At 43.8% G+C, this 22,546-nt stretch overlaps 1 protein-coding gene across 4 annotated transcripts in view; it reads left to right on the forward strand.

Moving 5' to 3' along the window:
- DLGAP2 (DLG associated protein 2) overlaps positions 1 to 22,546 on the forward strand; it is a 391,216-nt gene that overhangs the window by 11,994 nt on the left and 356,676 nt on the right. The window contains exon 2 of one of the 4 annotated variants that reach the window (XM_083431533.1): positions 18,662 to 18,771. The exons of the other annotated variants lie outside the window; for them this stretch is intronic. Coding sequence (XP_083287659.1) covers positions 18,757 to 18,771 — 15 coding nt within the window. The 5' untranslated portion in view covers positions 18,662 to 18,756. The remainder of the gene's footprint in view (positions 1 to 18,661; positions 18,772 to 22,546) is intronic. 4 annotated transcript variants of the gene reach the window in all.

Genomic DNA, 22,546 nt, shown 5'->3' on the forward strand with positions numbered 1-22,546 from the left:
TGATGAATTGTCTAAGTTTTTAATAAAACATTGCCTTCCACAATAGTCCTAATTATTGCCAGTTCTTTATGCAGTGACCACATTGCTGTACTTAAGCAGGTCTGCGTTGTCAATGGCTGGTTGGGGTGACTGCCTGAGAACATACCCTCTAACACCTCATTGGCAAATTCTGGGACACCATCTTCCCAGAAACCATTTTCCTGTTTTTGTGTGTGCAAGAGAACAGCAGCCATTTGGGATGCTATGATTTCACACGTTTTCATGCTGCACCCCCCCAATGCTTTTGGGGGCATGGCACCCTAAAGCACATGTTTTTGGGCACCGCATGAGATCACAGCCCCCCAAAACACCTTTTTAAAGGGGAAATTGTGGCACAAAATGGCCACCATTCTCTCGCAAGAAAAAATGGGATGTCTTACACACTTGTGGGGTGTGTGAGAACCACATCTTACATACTCTTGAGTTCCATGATGGAGGAAAGACGTGATATAAATGAAACCATGATTTCAGAGCAGCCTTCCCGAATCTGATCTGATCACCAGATGTTTTGGATGACACCTCCCATCATCCTGACTCACTGGTCAGGCTGGCTTGAGCTGATGGAAATTATAGTCCAAAACATTTGGAGGTTGGGGGAAAATATCTTAGGCCATGCTGTTCCAAAGAAGGCACACTTGATGCCAGCACCGGTTTCTTACAGACACCAGGCAAAAACTATTTTTAGTTTGCTTAGGTTTTAGCCAGCTTAAAATTTAGCTGATGGTTCTCTTTCATCTGCCAGATGTTTGATTTGTATTTTATTGTCCTGACATTGGCTTTGGGACCAAATTTGGTAAAGAGCAGCAGAAATATTTTAAACAAATCAATAAAACAAAGCACAATTCCCAGCACAACCCCTGCAAGAGGACAGGCTTATATAGGTCCCATACATTTCATTGTGGCCTGCTAAGTATAATTCCTTGGTGGATTGTGCTGTTAAGATCATGACTGTCTTGATTTCAAAATGAACCCTTTCAGATTTCAGCTGAAATTGGTTTGTGGATAAACACTCAAAAACTGATCGCCACAGTAATATTAGCACAAAGAGGTGGATTCTATTCTGTTCATCCACCCACAGCATTCTTAACAAAGAATTTTTTTATCTTTGGACAGAGAATTATATGAGAATATTTAGCTCAAAAGGTGGCCTGGTTAGGAGAATTCTGAGAAGTGGTTGTCAAACAAGTGTTTCCGTGGTATTTAATGCTGGACAGTGTATGCTTATTGTGCAGTACTAGCATAATGGAAAAAAAGGATAAATGGCGCTTTCCTGTTGGGGAATGGAAGAGGTTAAAGAGAAAATGTTCCTTTCTTTTTCATATCATCTGAAAAAGATGATATTAGTGCAGGAAACTCTAAATGCAGGTGTTTCGTTTCAGCAAAGTATTGGTATAGCAGACTCCCTTAACAGCTGATTCTAGCACCAAATTTATGGGGTGGCTGAACATAACTTCTGGGCATTGCTTAACAACAGGTGACTTTCTAAAACCGAAGGCTTTGGTAATGTGAGAGGTCCTTTAAGAATATTCACCCATTGGTTCAATTCTACCTTTGTTGTCCCTCCCAAGAGCAGGGAAGTAATTCTTTTCCAGGCCCAATTTAAAGTGCGGGTGGTTACTTTTAAAGTGCCAAACCAGGGCTTTCCAAAATTTTCATGTTGGGGTGATAAGCTTTTCAGACATGCATCATTTCATGACACAGTTATTCAGCTTTACTAGCAAACCAGAGGTTAAATAGACCCTTTTCCAGCCCTGGAAGGAGCGTGGGGACTGAAAGTGTTCACGTGACAAAGATACACACTACAGCCCACACACTAATGTGTCGCGACACAGTTTGGAAAGCTCTGTGCTGAACAATGTGAGACCCAGCAATCTGAAGGATTGTCTGCCGTCCTTCTTGCTCCTAAGACCAGTTTTTAAAAAATCCTTCTGACAAGCCTTCCACTATTAGGTTGTTGGGAAGGAGGCCTTTTCCAGGGTGGCCCCATGACTATGGAGCTACCTCCATAAATTGATACTTATTACCCATTTCATGAATAGCTTTAAACCGCTCCTTGAAGACTTTTAAAGAAAATGTTGGTACTTTTTTTTTTTTTTTTGCTGGTGGCCTTTTAATATGGTATTTTTGCTATCTGCTTTTACACTTATATTATTTTAGTCTGCTGAAACTGTTTTTATCTGCTGCTATGACAATTTTTAGATGTGTTGCTCTTTTATTTTATGACTGTAATGTTATAGATAGTTAACATGCTGGGAGGCGACCCTGAAAGGCAGAAAATAAAATTAATAACAGAGATGTTTCTGAACCTATTTCGCTTAGCCTCTGATATTTTGTACAGCTATATCCGACTCCGCTTTCTCTATTTTAGTCTTCCTGGGGGATAATGTGGACCAATTGCTTCTCAGTTGTTAAGTAGGGACCGGATTTTTCTTCTTCTTCTTAGACTGCAGAGGTTGCAGAAATAAAGCCCACCTCTTCATTAACAAGTAGTAGCCTGGTTTTGGTTCTTCAGATTGATAGCAGTTGGTTGTCGTATAGGCATCATCAGGAAAACAATTTCAAAGTTTATGTCTCAATCGGAATGTCACACTGTGTGTGTGTGTGTGAGAGAGAGAGAGAGAGAGAGAGATTGAATTCTGTAGCATGGAATGCAGGGAATTCAACACTGAGCTTGAATTTATGTGTAAACTCTGCAGCAAGCTTAATGTACAACACTGCACAGACCTAGAAATTAAACAAGCACCTCATAATCTCAGGACTGCGATACCTCAAGTACTGCCTCCCCGTATATGAATCGACCCATACCCTGCAATCATCATTGGAGGCACTTTGTGTGCCTCTTCATAGGAGGTCTGGAAGGCAGCAATAAAGGAAAGGACCTTTGCTGTAGTGGCCCCCTCCTTGTGGGGGAATGCTCTACACCGGGAGGCTTGCATGGTGCCAGTGGCGTAGCGTGGGTTGTCAGCACCTGGGGCAAGGCAAGTAATTTGCGCCTCCTAACCCGTGGATTTGCGCCCCCTAACCTGTGGATTTGCGCCCCCTAACCCTAACCCCCAGATGTTGCACCCGGTGCGGCCAGCCCCCCCTGCACCCCCCACGCTACACCACTGCATGGTGCCTTGGTTCCATATCTTTAGGCACAAGGCAAGAATATCCCTCTTCTCCTGTTCTTTGGTTAATTAAGCAGTCTATGACCTTTAAAATTATCTCTGTGGGGTTTTTTTTGGGGGGGGGAGGAATTTTGTTTGTTTGCTACTATGTTATGTATCTGTGTATAGCCCCACAGAACTGAGTCAGGGGCGGAGGAAGGGGGTGCAGTGGGGGTGGACTGCCCCAGGTGTCTTCGCTGAGGGGGGGTGACATTTGGCAGGTGGGCGGCACGCTGAATGTCCGCCATCAGTGGCTCGCTCCGCCCCCGGCTGTAGGGTGCGTGCGCCACTCCGCACATCTGAGCGGCTATCCCGCTCCTGGGAGGGCACCCTCTATGCCCCGCCTCCCTCGGGAGTGTGCTACACCCCCTTCAGGAACGTGCCCGCCCTGAGCAGGGCGGGCATATGCTCCACCGCTGAACAGAGTGTGGCTTACTTCCAAGTAAACATGCATAGGATTGTGTTACACATGTGAAGGAGAGAGTTTTACTGTGCTCAGAACATTTTCACATGAGTACTTGAAACGAAAACAAAAAAACCATGCATATCCTAGACATGGTACCTGAAAAATCACATGACCTCATACCTGACTGCATATACAGAAAGATTATTGTCGGTTGCCACTCTCCAGGTGTGCACCAAGTGGGACACAGAGGGTGGTGCTAAGGGATGGAGAGTTCTCTACCTATAGAAGGCTGTCCCCAGGGAAGTTTACTTGGTTTTTACGTTGTTATTTTTTAAGAGCTGGATGGATCCTTTTGTTTTTTCTAGGTGGTTTCTTTCTCTCTTTTAAACCCTTTAATCCTGAATTTGAATCGGTTTTGTGCTTCGTTATATACTGCTTTTATTTCTGTATAGTTTTGGCAGTATTTTATTTTACATTATATTATCTCAATAGAACGAAATTATATTATCTCAGCATATGCAGTCTTGATTCTTCTTTTTTAAACTGAAGAGCAGGATATAAATAAAAATGTACTGTGGGTGTGGTGAGAAGGTCATTCGAACTGCTTGTCAGGCACGATGATTTGGCAGGATGCTGCAATTCACAAACTACAGTATGTGCTTGTAACGAACCACTGTTTTCTATGTGCAGAATGCAGTGTGGGCTTTTAATTTATTTCTTATATGTAGCTAATTGTCCGCTGCATGCAGAGCACTCCCAGGAACCAGCCTTTATGGGCTAAATGAGGGTCACAAAACAACAACGCCCTGTTCTTGCCACGATTCCCCTTTTGCTTTTTAAGATTTGGAGTGGGGAAAGTACCAATTAGAAAGAGTATCAAAGGCTCATTTCACATATGACATGTTGCGGTGAGATCATATGCGTGGCATACAAAATGCAGCGTTCTTACTTTTAATTTGCTCATGTGCCAAAGCAATCCAAATTGGCAGCCATGCAGGGCAGGGCATTTTGGGTGATGCCCACATATGGAATTTGTTTTACAGTGAGAACAAGCAAGTCCCATCCCTATAAGTTTTCAGATGGCGCACCTGTACTCTGATATTAAGTGGGTTGCGGAGGTGGTTATGTTGCTTATTCTGCTTTTTTTTTTGTTTTTAAGACTCTGCTGGGTGGACTGTTTTTATGAACCAGCTCCTTTCAAGGATTTGGGATGTTTTAGATTGTGTGTGTTTTTGTTTTTACTGCTGTGTTTGCTGCTTTCAGAGGAAATTCTCCCGAGAAGAGGTGTAGAAATCGATTACACAAACAAACCCTTCCTTAAAAAAAAAAAAGCTTTCTCACAATGTGATCCTAAAGGTAAAGGGACCCCTGACAGTGTGATCCTACTCAGAAGTAAATCCCAATATATTTCATAAGCCCTTGCTTGTCAGGTAACTGTACGTAGGATCATAGCTTTGAGCCAATGTAGCTGTGGTGAAAATGTCGGACTTATTTTGGTTCAGCTTTGACATTGAGCTGGCCACTGCCTCTTAGTCTCAGCTACCTCACAGGATGGTTGAGCTCCTTGGAGAAAAGTTGAGATATAAATGGAATAAGTAAGTAGGCAATGAGAACCTTGCTTCCAAGGGTTTTAGAAAGAATTCTTCGTCCTAGCTCTGCTTTACTGTGTGGAGGAATTCCGAGTAATGTTTATCATTATCATGGCTCCTGGCTGTATGTAAGTGGCCATGCATTTTCCTATTAAGTCCAGCAAAACTGTGCCTGTGGTGTTTTGCAGGAGACCCTACTTCCACATTTAAGTAAGGATGTTCAAGAACGAAAGGCCTTTGGTGCCCTCTGCTGTCTGCAGTTGACTATTCTGAAGATAATGTTTACTGTTGTTGGCTACTACATTTCTTAAAAATTAATCTCCTGTCTTTCCATAAAGCTTTTCTTTGCTCTAGGAAAAACTACAAATAGCAGTTCTGCTGGTGTTGCTGACTAGGGTGTTTTTCTGTTAGTGTCAAAACATCTACCAAAGGAAATGTAATTTCAACAGTAAATTTTGGGGGCGGAAAGTTCTGTTTTTAATTCTGGATGGGAGTTCTGAAGATAAAAAAACAATAATCAATGAATCCAAATGCTTTTATGAAGCTGCTAAGCTGTTGGTTATATATACTATTTAACAATTATTTGCACCAGGGGTAGCCCTCCAGATGTTGCGGAACTACAACGTCTATCATTCCTAACCATTGCTGGCTGCAGCTGATGGGAGATGGAGCCTAACAGCATCTGGAGGGCTATTTATACCCCATCATTACCTGCCATCCATGTAGTTGTAAGTGCAAATATAGAATGCTGTTCCTTTTCCAACATCCCACAATACATCTACCTATTATTATTTAGTTGCCTTTCAAAAAATGACTCTAAATGGCTTACAAAGGCAATAGAAATACTAAAACCAGTTACAATAAACACAGTTAATAGCAACTTTAAAAACAGCGAAATACATCTAGATAAATAAAGGTTCTGCTGCTCCACCAAAAGGGGCCACAAATACATAGAAATCCTTCAAACTACTCTGTTCGCGTGTTGCTGCCCACCAGAAGTCCTATGGAGGAGGCGCATGGAAAAGGGCCACAGATGACAAATGTAGGGTTTGGTTTTTTCATATCTGGAGAGGCAGTTCTTGAGGTATTGGGGCCCTGACGCGTCAAGACCTTTTTGGCAGGCATAGGCAAACTCAGCCCTCCAGACGTTTTGGGACTACAACTCCCACCATCCCAGACCACTGGTCCTGTTAGCTAGGGGTGATGGGAGTTGTAGTCCCAAAACATCTGGAGGGCCGAGTTTGCCTATGCCTGCTTTATGGTCAAAACCAGCGCTTTGAATTGAGCCTGGAAACTAATTGGCAGCCAGGATTGGTGCTATATGCTCATATTGTCATGCCTGCAGCAAGCAATCTAGCCACCAAATTCTGCACTGTCTGCAGTTTCTTCAAAGGCAGCCCAACGATACAGTTCATTGCAAGGAGTCTAGCCTAGGTGTTACCAGAGTGTAGATGACAGAAGTTTAGGCTACCCCTGCCCAGATAGGGGCATAGCTGGACCAACAGCTGAAGCGGATGGAAGGCACTTTGCATCACCAAGGCCACTTAAGCTTCATGCAACTGTGATGAACCCAGAAGGTCCTCCTTGTGCTCATTTGGAGGGAATGTCGCCCCATTAAGAGCAGACAACCTCCCGTCTCTCGGTTCTAGGAAACCATCCTCTAGCAATGCCTCAGTTTTGTCCGGATTAAGGCTTTGGTTTATTGGCTTTCATCCAGTCCATTATTGAGACAAGGCATTACTGAGACATTTTGCCCATCTTTTTTTTTAAAAAACCATTTATGACTATCTATTTAATTCCATAGAACATAATAATTCCTTTCGGAGTATAAAATGTTAAAGAGGGTTGTATTTTTATAACACGTAAGACCTGCAGAAGTGCTTTGTGTGGCACCTTCTGTATTATTATCATTATATATAATCATTACACAACTGTTTCTAAATTGTACAGCAGCTTTGCTCACAAGGAGAGAGATGCTGCTAAGGCTGGACAGAATGGTTCGAATTATCCGTGTGTGATATTTGCAGTGGATGTCTGGCGTTTTAGCCAAAGTCAAGTCTACTGAGGAATTGTAGACTCATTCTGTCAAGGCTTGTTCTTTTCCATCAAGGCTCTCCAATTCCCATCCCCTACCCACCCCGCTTCTCAATCTCCTCCTTTCCAGTGCTCACATCCTGCTGCCTTTGCTGCGCAAAAGCAGCAGGGAAGCTGGAGCTGTGTGTTAGAGTTGGCAAAGCCAAGCAAATTCTTGAACAATTGTGTCCCACTGTCTTGCCCCTCTGCCTCTACTTCCTGGCAATGCCGCTTCTGGGAGAACAGGGACTCAGCTGTACAGCTGCAAATTAAATGTTTTAAGAATGTTGTAAAGTGCATTATGGGGCACGGGTGGTGCTGTGCGTTAAAACCACAGAGCCTAGGACTTGCCAATCAGAAAGTCAGCGGTTTGAATCCCCACGATGGGGTGAGCTCCCGTTGCTCGGTCCCTGCTCCTGCCAACCTAGCAGTTTGAAAGCACGTCAAAGTGCAAGTAGATAAATAGGTATCGCTCTGGCGGGAAGGTAAACGGCATTTCTGTGCACTGCTCTGGTTCGCCAGAAGCGGCTTAGTCATGCTGGCCAAATATCCTGGAAGCTGTACGCCGGCTCACTCGGCCAATAAAATGAGATGAGCACCACAACCCCAGAGTTGTCCGTGACTGGACCTAATGGTCACGGGTCCCTTTACCTAAAGTGCATTATCCAAAGGGACACTAGATGGTGATGGTGAGCTATGGCAAATTAAATATATTTTTGGAAACATAAAAAAAAAAAAGTTTCACAGGGTTTTTTGGGGTGTTTTTTTAAAAAAAATATGTTTCTACATTCCACCTAGGTATGCAGTGCCACCCCTCCCAGCTAGTTGCTTCCACTCTCAGTAGACCACAGTCTACTTTCTGCTCACCTCTAATATATGCTTTGCTGATCCTTTCCCTCTTCTGTCCATGCACACCATACATGCCATTTCCCTGTCAAAACACCAAAGTGGCTTACAAAGACAGAAGCCCACTCTATGACTTTCTTGGGACACTCCTCTGAACCCAGCATCATTTCCCCCTGCCTGCCAGGGTGTGACACTGCTGTGGTCACCAACCTCACCCTGCACCTTTTAAACTATGGGAGCTTACATAAAGTCACCTGGCCAGTTCACAACTGCTGAGACAGTTAAACCCAGGGTCTATTATTGACAAACATTCTGATGGTCTAAGTATAAGTGTCATAAATAAAGTCATGCAGAGACCTACTTTGCATGCTTGCAGCAACAGCATCTGTCCATAGAGAAATCCCCCCATACAACCCCCCCTAAATACTGTTGCTACATTTTGGATAGAAGAGGCAGATGCATGGCATGAGAATTAGCTAGCAGAATATTCCCCCATAGAGATTGCTAAGCAACACTTGACAGCAGTATATATAGGAACTCCGGCATTGTCTGCCGAGGTAAATTGCATTCATTTTCACACTGAAGCCCTTCAGTAGATAAAGATGGATGACCTATAGCTCCAGGCTTTTATAATGTCAAAGGAGAAGAGAGCCGGGGGGGGGGGGCTGGGGGCCAGGGGCTGGGATACAAAAGAACTAGTGAAACTTATCTCATTCGGTTTGGTACCATGAGAAGGTAATAAAAGGTCGCATGCACATGAGAGTCCACATGGTTGTCAAGGCTGGACCTTGAAGCACAACAGAATGAATTTGCAATCTGCCAAATGTGAATACGGCTTGGTGGAGTTGCAGGTGGAGGCTGAGGGGTGAGCTGGGTTCAATGATTCTATTATTATTTATTAAATTTTTATACCACCCTTCACCTGAAAAATCACAGGGGAGTGGGCAACATAAAAATACAAAATGAGAACACAAAGTACGTAAAAAACACACACCCAGAAACAAACCGGTAACCTCTCCCATAAACACATATAGATGCCTATGACCCCCCTCCCAAAGGTATTATAGAATTCAGTTTTACAAAAACTGGTAGTGTCGATCTCAACCTAAACAGGACTGAATTCCTAGAATTTTGTGTCAGTGATCTACTTGAACTATTCTGCTTCAGCTAGGAACATCTGTTGACTGTAGAGCCGACAGTCAAAAACAAAAAATATAAATAGTGGGAATGTAAATAAAAAAAGAAAATGCACATGAAGTAGATCCAACACTTTAGGTATTGTTTGTTGAGAAAAACGGCTTCAGAAGAGGTGCCTAACTTTCCTGCTTCAACTTCCCTGATCCTACCTTGTATTATCGCATACCCAACGCAGGAACATAAGTAAGTTACCTTGTACTGATTTGGGCCATTGTTCAAATTGCTCAGGATTGCCTACAGTGAGTGACAACACCCTTCTTCTTGTGTCCCTCTTCTTCTGTGTAACTAAATAATATTTTTAGAATATATTTTTAGAATGGATATTTAGAATATATCTTTAGAAGTAGATAGATAGTAGGGGAACATCATTCACTTAAATGGCATGAATGCATACAAGTGAAATGGATAAATGACAGTGTTGCAAATAATCAATTGCTTGCAGTATCTCATTTTTATCTACTTTATTACGTAAAATCATGTATACCATTGTAAGGAAGGTATCCAATGAGTCTAACACATATGCCAATATTGTAATTTGGATGGCTGGTAGTAAGTTTAGAGAAGAATTGGTACATAGTTCGGGAGGTATGACTTGGAATGGTTTTCATTTGTTTGTTTGTTTGTTTTGGCCAATAAACAGCACTGAGAATTCTATGTGATACATTACTTGGGGGACTGGATGGAACATATTGATTATTATTGGGGAACAGGTTGATGTGTCTTGCAGAGCAGTGTTAAGGCTCTACAGCAGGCTTTGTCAACCTGGTGCCTGCCAGATGTTTTGGGCTACAAGCTCCAACCACCGCAGTTCTCTGAAGAATATCTGTACTCCATTGTATGGTCAAATTTGGAAAATGTCCCATATGCACCATCTAGGTGTGTCCCCCCCCCCCAAATTCCATCAAGCCTGTGCAATGAATTCTCCTGGGTGGTTTTCAAGCTTCCATAAACATCCAATATCTCCATGCAATAGAGGCAGGTTGGTAACTGGAAATGAACTATTTTTTTTGCGTTAAGCTCCCACAGTAATTTCACTATTGGTTTCTAGCACTGAAAACAAGTTCTGCCTGGGAACAAATCCTGGCTTGAGTTCAGGCCTTTGTGGACTCAAGCAGAGGATGGTTTGTGATGACACATCCTTCAATATTCAATCATGTTCCCTACTATGTTTAAATTGTTCAAAATGTCAGCATTTTGAAAGGTTCAGTATAGCCTAAGCCTCTGAAGCATCTTAAATCTACCCCTATTCATTCCATTCTACTGCACAAGAGAAGCTGCCAATTCTTCACCAGTTTAGAATAACTCTGCTGGATGCAGAAGCAATGGCAGTAGGAAGTATTCACCCTTCACCACAATCACTTTCATAGCATAGCACCTGAAATGAGCTCTGTCCTGCCTGGAAAAAACCTGGAAAAATTGGGGGGAAAACCAGGGTGGGGGAATAAATCACATGAAGCAAGTGGAGTTAACTCTTCATTAGGAAAAAAAACAAAAAACCAGAATCTGTACAGGAGTGTCAGACCTAATGAGCACAGCTCTTCTTTGGTAGGTCTTGCCTTTATGAAGCAGTTGTGTAGGCTGAAGCTCCTTGCTTCCCCAAAGATGCCTAAGCCCCTTCCTCCCCAGGGTTTTAACCCAAGCAATCTGAGACTGCGCCTGCATGCTTCTCTTTGCTCTTCCCACTTCATGCCTCTCCTGGTTCTGGGAGACCAGGGGGGAGAGGAACTTGTCACAACAGGAGAAGGAGATACCTGAGCCTCTTCACCAACTCATCTCTGACTCTTGGCCTCCTTCATCCCAGTCTCTTGCTACACCTTCTAGCTCTGATTCTGGACTGCTCTCTGCCACAAGCTGCCCCTGCACACTAAGCCCTGTTACCTCTTCAGCTTCTGACACATCCTCTTCCCAGTCTTCTCCCTCTGACCACTCATCATCGTCCCACCAATCCCATGACTCTGAGCCTTCTTCCCTTGGGGGATCCCTAGCTGGTTCCTCCCACCATTCCTCTGCATCTAACCAGTCCATGACAATAAAAAGGACCCTGACCATTAGGTCCAGTCGTGACCGACTCTGGGGTTGCGGCGCTCATCTTGCTTTATTGGCCAAGGGAGCCGGCGTACAGCTTCCGGGTCATGTGGCCAGCATGACTAAGCCACTTCTGGTGAACCAGAGCAGCGCACGGAAACGCCGTTTACCTTCCCGCCGGAGCGGTACCTATTTATCTACTTGCACTTTTTGGTGTGCTTTCGAACTGCTGGGTTGGCAGGAGCAGGGACCGAGCAACGGGAGCTCACCCCGTCGCGGGGATTTGAACCGCCGACCTTCTGATTGGCAAGTCCTAGGCTCAGTTATATTTTCAAAACCATTATTTTACAACCTCTCCTCCTCCTACTCAGAACACATTCTATCTTAGGACTCGTTCTTTTTGTCCACAGATTTGTGTTCCTATGTTCCTGTTTGGTATACATCCTGTATCAGCTTCTGTTCTTTCTCAGTGCTTCATCATGAGGCCCAGAGGTTTATCTCTTTTCTCAGGAGCCTACTAGAAATCGATTCCACAATTTGTAGCGCACATTACACTCCTAGCTCCCCAGTGTATTCTGGAATAAAACTTTATTTTGTGTCTTTATGAAATAAACCCCAGGGTCATCTGCCCTTTCTATGTCCCGTTTAGATTTACGGGTGTAATTACACTTTGATATATATTATGGAGCATGGCACGTTTGTGTTAAAGAAGAACATGCACTCCACATTTAAGGAGGAATCCTGAGAGATCTAAAAATTATGCACATGTTTGTGCATTTGAAAACATAAACAAAAACCCTGGCAGGTTTCTGATAAGTAATTAGCCACACACAATATTTTGTTGCACAAAAAGCAATTGTGCTTCTAGTTGGGAAAGAAGAACAGTCTTTCCTGCCATTCTTATGTTGCTCCAGGAAGTTGCTGGACTGGGCTTGCGTAGGTGGTTTTTGCTTTGTGCTGTATTTATTTATTAACCAATTTAATTTCTCCGCCCTCTGCTTTTCAGCTAATGCTCACACAGTGGCCACAGCAATGTGCTGTGTTTTCCTGCAGTTAGCTCAGGTTGGTGTTCTCAAATGGCTACTCTCATTGACACCAGGCACTAACACTGGCTGTAGAATCTTGGGTTTTTTTAGGGACTTGCATGCAACTCTGTTTTCTGGTGAGACCTTGTTCCTGGGCACTAAAACTGAGTCCCTGCTCATTCTGGGTATCTACAAAGACCTTTATTGATGCACCTTCATTGACATAAAGTTCAAGTGTTAAGTTTGTACCTGAAAGGAACACAAGAGTTGCACTAAAGACGATTGGTTGGCCTGCCCTCCTCCATGCTTATGGTTCCACCATCAGCCATAACAGCTGATAACAGTGCAGGGACAAAAAAGACCAACTTTGCCATTACACAGGGCCCAGTGTCCTACTAAGATAAATGCTCATAGGATTGGGGAGTTGAGAGAGGGAGAGAAAGTTAGGCCTGAGGATACTTTCATATATGAACTATGGTTTGCCCTTGATTTACATACTTTGGTGTAACTCCAGCATCCTCACTGAAATATGAGATTGGGTTGTTCTGCCTCATACCTTGGAGAGCTCCTTCTGCTCCTAGTAGATTCCGCTGGAACACAGGAAACTGCCTTTTATAGAATTAGACCACTGGTCCATCTTTGCATTATCATCTCTGGCTGATAGTGGCTCTCCGGGGATTCAGACAGGGAATCTTATTTAGCCCTACTTGGAAATGCTGGAGAATGAACCTGGCTGTTCCCCTAAATAAATCCATGATTCGACTTGGTTTAAGAAAGGAAGGAAGAAAGGAAGGCAGCAAGCAAGGAAGGTGCTTTTATCCTGAACCTTTAGGGAATGCTGACATGTTGGTTGTGCATTCTGTTGCTCGTTTAGCTCATGCACACCCAATATTGAATTTGCATTGGATGTTTACAAAATTGCGGCAATTGCTAGGATGGCTATGTGCCCTGTTTTACAGAGGACAACCATCTGATTGAATGGCTGTCCTGTCTAAATGTTGCTTAAAGATTAGAAAATCAGAGCAGGTGCCTTGAAATTGCCTATCAGCTGTTAATAGAACCTGCACACCAGGAGTAGCAGCTCCTGCACAGATACTCGGCAAGCATACAGGCCACCTCTTCACAGTCTTCCTCACTATTGTGAGATTTAACGCGGTGTAGTGGTTAAGAGCGGTAGTCTCGTAATCTGGGGAACTGGGTTCGCGTCTCCACTCCTCCACATGCAGCTGATGGGTGACCTTGGGCTAGTCACACTTCTTTGAAGTCTCTCAGCCCCACTCACCTCACAGAGTGTTTGTTGTGGGGGAGGAAGGGAAAGGAGAATGTTAGCCGCTTTGAGACTCCTGAAGGGGAGTGAAAGGCGGGATATCAAATCCAAACTCCTCCTCCTCTTCTTCTTCTTCTTCTTCTTCTTCTTCTATTGCATCTGTACACATAAATCCTCCTCTTCCCTCACATAAATAACAGTATCTGAAGAAGTGTGCATGCACACAAAACCTCATACCAATAACAAACTTAGCTGGTCTCTAAGGTGCTACTGAAAGGATTTTTTTTTTATAAATAACAGCAGCCGCTGGCTTGTTCGATTCAGTTGTTTATCAGGCACAGAGCTCTGTTGTGTTCTGTTTCCCCACTGAATACAATCTGGCCCTTCCTTATTGGAGCATCTATTTGGTGTGGTCTGAGGCCTTGCCCTGTAACTGGCCAGCCCCTTGGACTCCCCCGCCCCCTAGCACCTTCTCTCTGCTAGGCCTGGACTTGGCTGGGACTCCAGTCAGGCCCTCTTTACCCTCCTCCTCAGTTATAAGGACAGCCATGTCTCTCCCCAGCTGTTCCTCCTCTGTCTTAGCATGCTGTACTGCAGGGAGGAGAAATGATGTGTCTTATCCAGCTGTAGGGTTGCCTCCCAGACATCTTCTGCCAACATGCCCTGTTGACTGGAACCTTGCTGCTGCATCCATGCGGGAGGAAATCCTTGGGAGCAGTAGGGTGGTCATTCACAAATGCATTTCCCCTGTTTTGATACCTAGGCTTCTTTGCACCATCGGCAGGGAACTATATCTGTGCCCTCCCCTCCCTTGCACCCCTGATAAGGAGAGTGTGCAGACGGGCTCCTAGCCACTCTGGTCTCTTTCTGTGTTGTGCTGTTGGTGGTAGGTAACCTTGACAACCCAAAGGTATGCCCTTGTTGGTGTGCATCCTAAGTGGCTACCCTAGAATCAAGCAAGGGGTACAGAAGTGTTGGGAGGCAGTAATCAAGCTGTTTGCTTCCAAATTACTGAATCTATGAGGGAAACACTTTTAGATCATAGAGAAAAGCCACAACGTTGGAACAGAGAAGTTTATTACGCTCATATCACTTACTTCAAGCTCAGACTGTGCACAGATTTGGGGGGTATGGGTGGTTGGAGATATTCAGCTTTGTCCTCATGATGGACCTGTGAAGTGAATTAGGCTGAAAGATAATAAATTGCTTAAGGCAACCTGGCAGGCGTCATGCCTGAGCAGGAACCGGAACCCAGACTAAACCCAGCACTCCATCCACTAAATCACACAGGCTCTACAAGAAATCCCGTTCTTATTTTAAAGACCGCTCAGAATGAGTAACGCATTATATGCTACCACACAGTCACTTAAGCATTTAATATTCCTCTGAGGTTTTTTTCTTGCTCTCTTTTATGTGTGTGTGTGTGTGTGTGTGTGTGTGTGTAGCCACACTCTGTCTTCATGTCAGATTATTTGGCAAAGCTGCGTTACCAGGACAAGGTCTTTATGAGTCATTCAATATGTGCTTTGGCTGAGCTGGTTAATTCATAAATATTTATAGTTCTAGCCCTGCAGTGTAGTTCATAAAGTTGGGTGAGAAGCATTTAAACTAAAATAATGCTACTAGTGATTACTTCAGTTAAAAATGAAATAAAAACCCCCTGCACTTGTATTTCTCTGTTTTAATCCTCTAAGTTGCAGCTTCACAAGAAATATAAGCCACTGGAAGTTCTTTAAGTTATCGTTCTGTTTTTGCTTAACTCGTTTGTTTCCTTTGGAGTTAGGTTTGCTGAATCATTAGGAATTGATTTTCAGATGCTTTGGAAATCCAAAATGCTCACTCTGTGTGCTGCACAAAATATTCCTGACTAGTATTTTATGGAATAAAAACAGGAGTCAGGAATCTTTGAATAGCACACAAAGTCGTCCCCTGCCCCCCCCCCCCAAATCCAAACAAACAAAAAATATCCAGCCAAGTGGATATTGGAGGTTAATCAATTTAATTATAATATAAAACTTTAAGGCAAAATCTTATCTAACCTTTTTCTAATTTAGTTAGACAAATTGCAGTTTTAAAGTTAAAATTCTACATTTCCAGCATCCTTGTTACATGACTAAGTAGATGAGGCTGAAATAATTGAGCTACTCTAGGGGATAATAATTGAACATGTATGTCAGTTAACACTTGCCTTTGGAAAACCAGCTGGCTCATTAGTGGGTACAGTCAGCTCCCGCGTCAGACATTCGCTCAGTGTGTGGAGGTTGGTGGGGCAGAGCTGGAAAGATGAGCATAAGGCCAGGTTCAGGGAGCCCAGCCTCTTTAATCACCTGCATGGAGTGATTAAACGATTAATGCATGGAGGAGACTTGTGAGTTCCAGTCCAAAGCTATTCATCCTGATGCAGGGGGAAAGGAGAGGCACTACCAGAAAATAGTGAGAAGTAAGGGAAGCTTCAAGCTGACACTAGAAAAGCAGCACGCGCACACACACACACACACACACACACACGAGCTACAGAAAACATGCACCTAAAGAGAAGCAAACTGATACTGAATTGCTAAGGTATTTTTTATTTTTTATTTTGCAGAATAAAAATAGATTGACACCCCCACCCACCCACACAATTATAAGATGTTTGACTAAACAGGTTTCCTTAAAATGCTAACATACATAGGTATACAAATATCAAAGCTATAAAACAGACATTTTCCTTACCAAAGATATCCATAATGGCATTTATAATTATTTATTTTCAAAACTAACACCTTAAAATTGCCAGAGGGCAAGAGGAGTGGTGTCAAAAGAGTTTTAAAAAAAATAAAAATCCTATCTTTATATTGCAAAAAAAATGGTTTAGAAATTCAGTACCAGTTTGCGTGTGTGTGTGTGTGTGTGTGTGTTTTTCCCTGCAGTCAAGCATTCATCCTTTACCAGACAGGATATTTTCTTCACTGTGTAACAATCTTCTGAGTGCCTGCAAATAGGTGATATGTATGGGGAAACCTGATTTTTTGCATGCAGATTGCTATTGTTGTTATCACAGCAAAAGAAATAAGGAAAATAACGTTCCAATGAGTCTTCAATCAGATACCGCCTGAGAGTTATGCATAGGACCCAGCTGAAGCGCTGCCTTCTCGGCCTCCCATCATTCACAGCACACTTACCGCAAAAGCTGTGCTTTCATACAAACAGCAACAGCCCATGCTTCGGTCTCATGTATATGCAATGTGCCTTTAAAATATTGCTTTCCCCCAGTTTAATAGGCTTCTGTGTCAATCTCATTAGCCTATGTGGAGCCGTAGCAGCGCTGTTCTGTTGAGCGAAGCAAAAGGACAAATCCATCTCTCGATATGTTTAAAGGCTTGATAAAGGCAAGGTTGTTTGCTTAATGGGTACCGATCCTTTGCTGACGTTCCCACAACCTGGTAGGCAAGTCATGGTATATACCTTCCTGCCAGGGTGGGAGCTAAACAGCGTGGAAAAAGCTGTAAGCTGGATTGGGCCAAAGAGATGGGGAAAAGACAGCTTGAGCTCTTGAAACGGACTGACAAGGAGCAACTATGTGGAGCTGCAAGGATATTGCTTTGGGGCAGAGGGGGATGTAGATGCTGCATTAATGCTAGCATTGCCTCTTTGCTTGCCTGATCCCCTTTCCCCTCCCTCCTTTGACTTACCTGATGCGTTGGCAGCAACGGCACAAGGTGGCTATAGCTGAAAGGGCAGCTGCTGAATAGCGGGCAGGAGAGTTTTTGGAACCTGGCCCCTCAGAACACGCCTGGTACTTATTTGCACACCAGAGTTTATTTTGGTGCTTCTGGGACATCTAAATAAATATATAAATAACACGGTTGCGTTTCATTTGGTTCTTTGTACTTAATAGATGGGGGACCTTTTCCTGGCAGAGGACTGCATTCCCTTGCAGGCAACTTTCTGGGGCCTGCATGCAAGTGGTGGGCGGGGCCAGGGGCTAAAAAGTGGATGGAGCAATTGACATTGAACTGTGGTTCCCTTTGAATGGTGGCTTGTTCCCCCGTTCCAGCAGTGGCGTAGCGTGGGGGGTGCAGGGGGGGCCAGCCGCACCGGGCGCAACATCTGGGGGTTAGGGTTAGGGGGCGCAAATCCATGGGTTAGGGGGCGCAAATCCACGGGTTAGGGGGTGCAAATTACTTGCCTTGCCCCGGGTGCTGACAACCCACGCTACGCCACTGCGTTCCAGCCACATAAAAGTCAGAGCCCTGCTCTCCACCCACAAGATGGAGCAAAAAAGCATTGTTCAAGCCATGCAAAAGTACTTGAGGGAGGACACAGGTGGTCCAAGGAGAGTCCCAAGGACTTGGAGAACTGCATTTGGACCTCAGGCCTAAAGTCTCCCTCTCTGCTGTGCATCCTTAGCCCTTTTCAGATGATGTGCAAGCATGCAGCAGAAGGCCTCACCCTCACCTGTTTATGTTCGTTTGAACATATGTAAAACTGTATTTAGGTTGCGGGTGGTCTCCCATGAGATCTGGAACTGTGCTTTTTCAGGCTGCCTTTGGGCTCGTCAGTGAACGCGAGTAGGTTTGGAGTGTTGCTTCCCAACACAAATCTCCTGCCCTCCGCCTGAGATCATTCCATGGCATCTGAAAATATTCCTAATCTGATACTATCCAGTGGAAGCAAAATTTGGAACACCCCGTTCTACCAAATGGGGAGAAAAACAACAATAACGAAGCATGCTTTCTGTTTCTTTTGCATAAAAGCGGCCTTAAACAATAAATAATGTTTCCACACATTCAGAGTCAAATCCTATAAATCCTGTACAGGACATTTGTTTGACTTTTGGCTCTGCTTGCTTCTTTCATACTCCATTGCTGCATTCAGCTGAAATAAGTGCTATGTGGGACCTTCATTTTTTTACTCTCTTTGTTTTATGTGAAGACCACATGCACTTATGCTTTTCTCTCTCTTTCTCCTTTTTTTGCATAGGGGTATGGGTGGGTGGCTGGGGCTTCTTGCCTTTTGCTATGAAATTGTTTCCCCCCATTTCTATTCATTCCTCATCTTAGGGTTTCTCATCCTCTGACGTGCGAATGTAACTGCCACAAGCTCACCCACTGCATCTTCTTGCGAATGCCTGCAACGCACACAAGGCTCAGACATTATGGGGACAACTCAGGTACTGTTAACCTCCCGGGACAAATGCTTCTTTTTGCACTGAAGTTGTGCAGTTGCCCAGAAAATATGCAGTAACAAGTACTTGGGAAATGGTCACTTGCGCTGGTTTAACTCAGTTGCTCTTGGTTTATGTCGAGTAGCCTAAAAATGGATGGGCTGAGGCTGTTGGAAAGGTAGTTAAAAGCGAATGTGTATACTGCTTAGACTACTAGTTCAGAACTATGCTAGCATGTCTCCACTGACTGTGGGGTAGGAAGTCCTTGTGCAAATAGCATGTTCATTTGTTCTCAGGATTGCTCATGTAGCACAACTGCTGCTGCTGGGCAAATGTGCTCAACGCAGCTCAACAGCTATAGAACAGTAAGCAAGGCCTGTCCCCTGTTCATTAGAGCAGGGGTGGGTAGCCTTGGCCTCTTCCTTATGATGCTGGACTCTCATCTGCCCCAGCTAGCATGGGATGATGGGAGTTCTGGTCCAGCAACATTTGGAGGGGCCATAGGTTCCTACTGCTGTGCTAGTGGGATGGTGAGAAAGGAGACGGAGAAGTGCCATATGGGAGCTGCAGTGGGTGAGAGGAAGAACAAATAATAATAATAATAATAATAATAATAATAATAATAATAATAATAATAATAATTTATTTATTTATACCCCGCCCATCTGGCTGGGTTTCCCCAAACACTCTGGGTGGCTTCCAACAAAATATTAAAATACAATAACCTATTAAACATTAAAGGCTTCCCTAAACAGGGCTGCCTTCAGATGTCTTCTAAAAGTCTGGTACTTGTTTTTTTCTTTGACATCTAGTGGGAGGGCATTCCACAGGGCGGGTGCCACTACCGAGAAGGCCCTCTGCCTGGTTCCCTGTAACTTGGCTTCTCACAGCGAGGGAACTGCTAGAAGGCCCTCGGCACTGGACCTCAGTGTCTGGGCAGAACGATGGGGGTGGAGACGCTCCTTCAGGTATACTGGGCCGAGGCCATCCAGTATCTCAAGCACCTTTAGTTAGGGTTGCCATATGTTCGGAATTCCCTGGATATACATGGAATACTGCGGTCGGTAGCAGTGTCCAGGAAAAAATCAGCAAATGTCCAGGAAAATCCAGACGTATGCAACTCATGTTGGCAGTCTCGTTTTTTTTCCAGTTTTCCTGAAAAATAGCTCAAAAAGATAAACAAAAGATATATATATATATATATATATATATATATATATATATATAAGCATTTATACTTAATCTGGAACATATTATTACAGCCCTCCCACCTCACCCAACGATCTCCCAAGTGGCATTGCAGCCGTACAGCAGAGTGAGGCAGGTTGGGTCAAGATTTGACTAAGGTTAGCCAGTGAGCTTCAAAGCCAAGTGGGAATTTGAACCTGTATCCAATTTCCAGTACTGTCTAGCCACTGCTCTGCCATGACTCCCCAGAGCTAAATCCACCAGCAAGCCCAAGAATCATGGCTTTTAAAGCAAAGCAAGGGGTGGGAGTGGGGAGAAGCATCTTAAGGAGCTCATGCAGGGTAACAAAGTCAGCCTGAAAAGGTCAGCCAGTAAAGGTCAAATAAGACTTATCTGATTCCTCCTCCCCTGGGCTAATAATATCTTACAAAGAGAGGGAGTTTATATCAGTGAAAAGCCATAAGAGGAAAGGGTTATGTGCCCTCTTTCCTCCCTTCTCTGATCTTCAGAACAACCCAATGAATCTTCTAGTTCTCAAACCAACAATTTTGGGTGTTCCTAGTACCTGGTCTCCATGTCATGCCTGGCTTGGTCCCACTGTGGAGGATGGAGAAGTCATTATTCAGGTCCTCAACTTCAGCCGACGTAGTCCAGGGGAAAGTTATCTAATGATACAGAGAGATGTGTTCCAAGTGCGATGGGTCTGTGTTGGACTAGACCTGGGAGACCAAGGTTCAAATACTTCGTCAGCCATGAAGCTCACCAGGTGACCTTGGGCCAGCACCACTCCTCAGCCCAAGCTATCTCACAGGGTTATTTGTTGTGAGGATAAAATGCGGTGGGCAGGGAAGAACCACGTATGCAACTTTGAGTTCCTTGGAGGATATAAATGTAACAGTGAATAAACCAAACAAGTGCACCAGAATGCAGGGAGCTTATCCCCACACACTTGAGAGCAGCCAGTATCCCAGGATCGTTGAGCTTCAATTTTCAGCCGTCCCAGCCAACGTAGCCTATGGCCAGTGTTGATGAGAGCTATAGTCTACAACATTTGGCGGACATCAGGTTGGGAAAGGCTACTGTAAAATACCTGTCTGCATCTCCACTGGTCCATACTTGGAGTTGCACCATAGAACCATAGAATTATAGAGTTGGAAGGGACCCTGAGGGGGGGTCATCTATTCTAGTCCTACCCCCTGCAATGCAGGAATATGCATATGGGGATCGAACCTGCAACCTCGGTGTTATCAACACCATGCTCCAACCAACTGAGCTATAATAATAATAATAATAATAATAATAATAATAATAATAATAATAATAATATTTTATTTATACTCTGCCCTCCCCAGCCAAGACCGGGCTCAGGGCGGCTAACAACCAATAATAAAAACAAGTTGATTAAAATACAATTTTTAAAAAAGATTAAAATACAACATTAAAACATTAGGATGCAGCTTCTTCACAGGAGGAGAAAGGAAAAAGAAAGAAGGAATCAAACTGATTCTAAGCCAAAGGCCAGGTGGAACAACTCTGTCTTACAGGCCCTGCGGAAAGAAATCAGATCCCGCAGGGCTCATGAGACAGAGCGTTCCACCAGGCCGGAGCCAGTGTTGAGAAGGCTCTGGTTGAGGCTAATCTAACTTCCTTAGGGCCCAGGACCTCTAGGGTGTTGCTATATATGGAACTTAAGGTCCTCTGTGGGGCATATCTACGGCACCCCTTCTAAGCAGACTGCCAGGCCCCAGGACATCCCAAAACAACATTTATCCTGACTGCCCCATCTCTCTTCCCAACACAGTTCAACATTTATGGGGAAAAGATTGTTCTCAAATTAGCTGGCTGATGGTGCGTTACTTTAATTTAGTTGGGCTGATTGTTTCTGATGTAGTAATGACTTCAGTAATTAATCTATCTCATGCTTTTATCATAATTCCCTCACCCTTAACATTTTTGGTGCTGCTGAAGACTTTAATGCATTGCAAAAACCGAGAAACAAGTGCTCTGAAGCTCAGGGTTTTTTTTAAAAAAATCATATAAATAATACTACAGCAGCACCCCCTAGTGTGTGCTTAACAAAAATGATCATGATATTGTTAATAAATTCCTTCTTTGCAAAGCATGTGTGTATTTATAAGCTGCAACATCATTCATTCACGTGAGCAAATGAGCAGCCTAGCCTGATTGCAGGGTTTGCTTTGTTTTAGGCTTCTAGCTTAAGAATGTTTTCAAAGCTGCTTTCTTTTATGCTTGTGTTTTATCTACACAAAACTTCTTGCCAAAACAAAAATCAGATTTGTAAAAACAAAAACAAAAAACCAACTCTTGGAGACAGCATATTATGAGGGGTAATTGATTAGCAGGATTTTGATTCTTGTTACGGTGGTGGTTGAATTCATTGTATTTCTGTTACTAGCTTTCTAGTAACAGAATGATGTCAACGTAGTGTTGCACACCACCCGCAATCTCCCAGCAGTGCCAGATTCCAAGGGTTCTGGGTGCTTACCCTAGGTTCACTTTCCTTGGAATGAGGGACAGCAGACACTGTGCTGTCTTTAGGATATATGGTCTATTGACAGATGTATACAAGCTA

This window comes from Podarcis tiliguerta (assembly GCF_965153285.1).
Source record: "Podarcis tiliguerta genome assembly, chromosome: 3".
In the NCBI taxonomy this organism is placed as follows: Eukaryota; Metazoa; Chordata; class Lepidosauria; order Squamata; family Lacertidae; genus Podarcis; species Podarcis tiliguerta.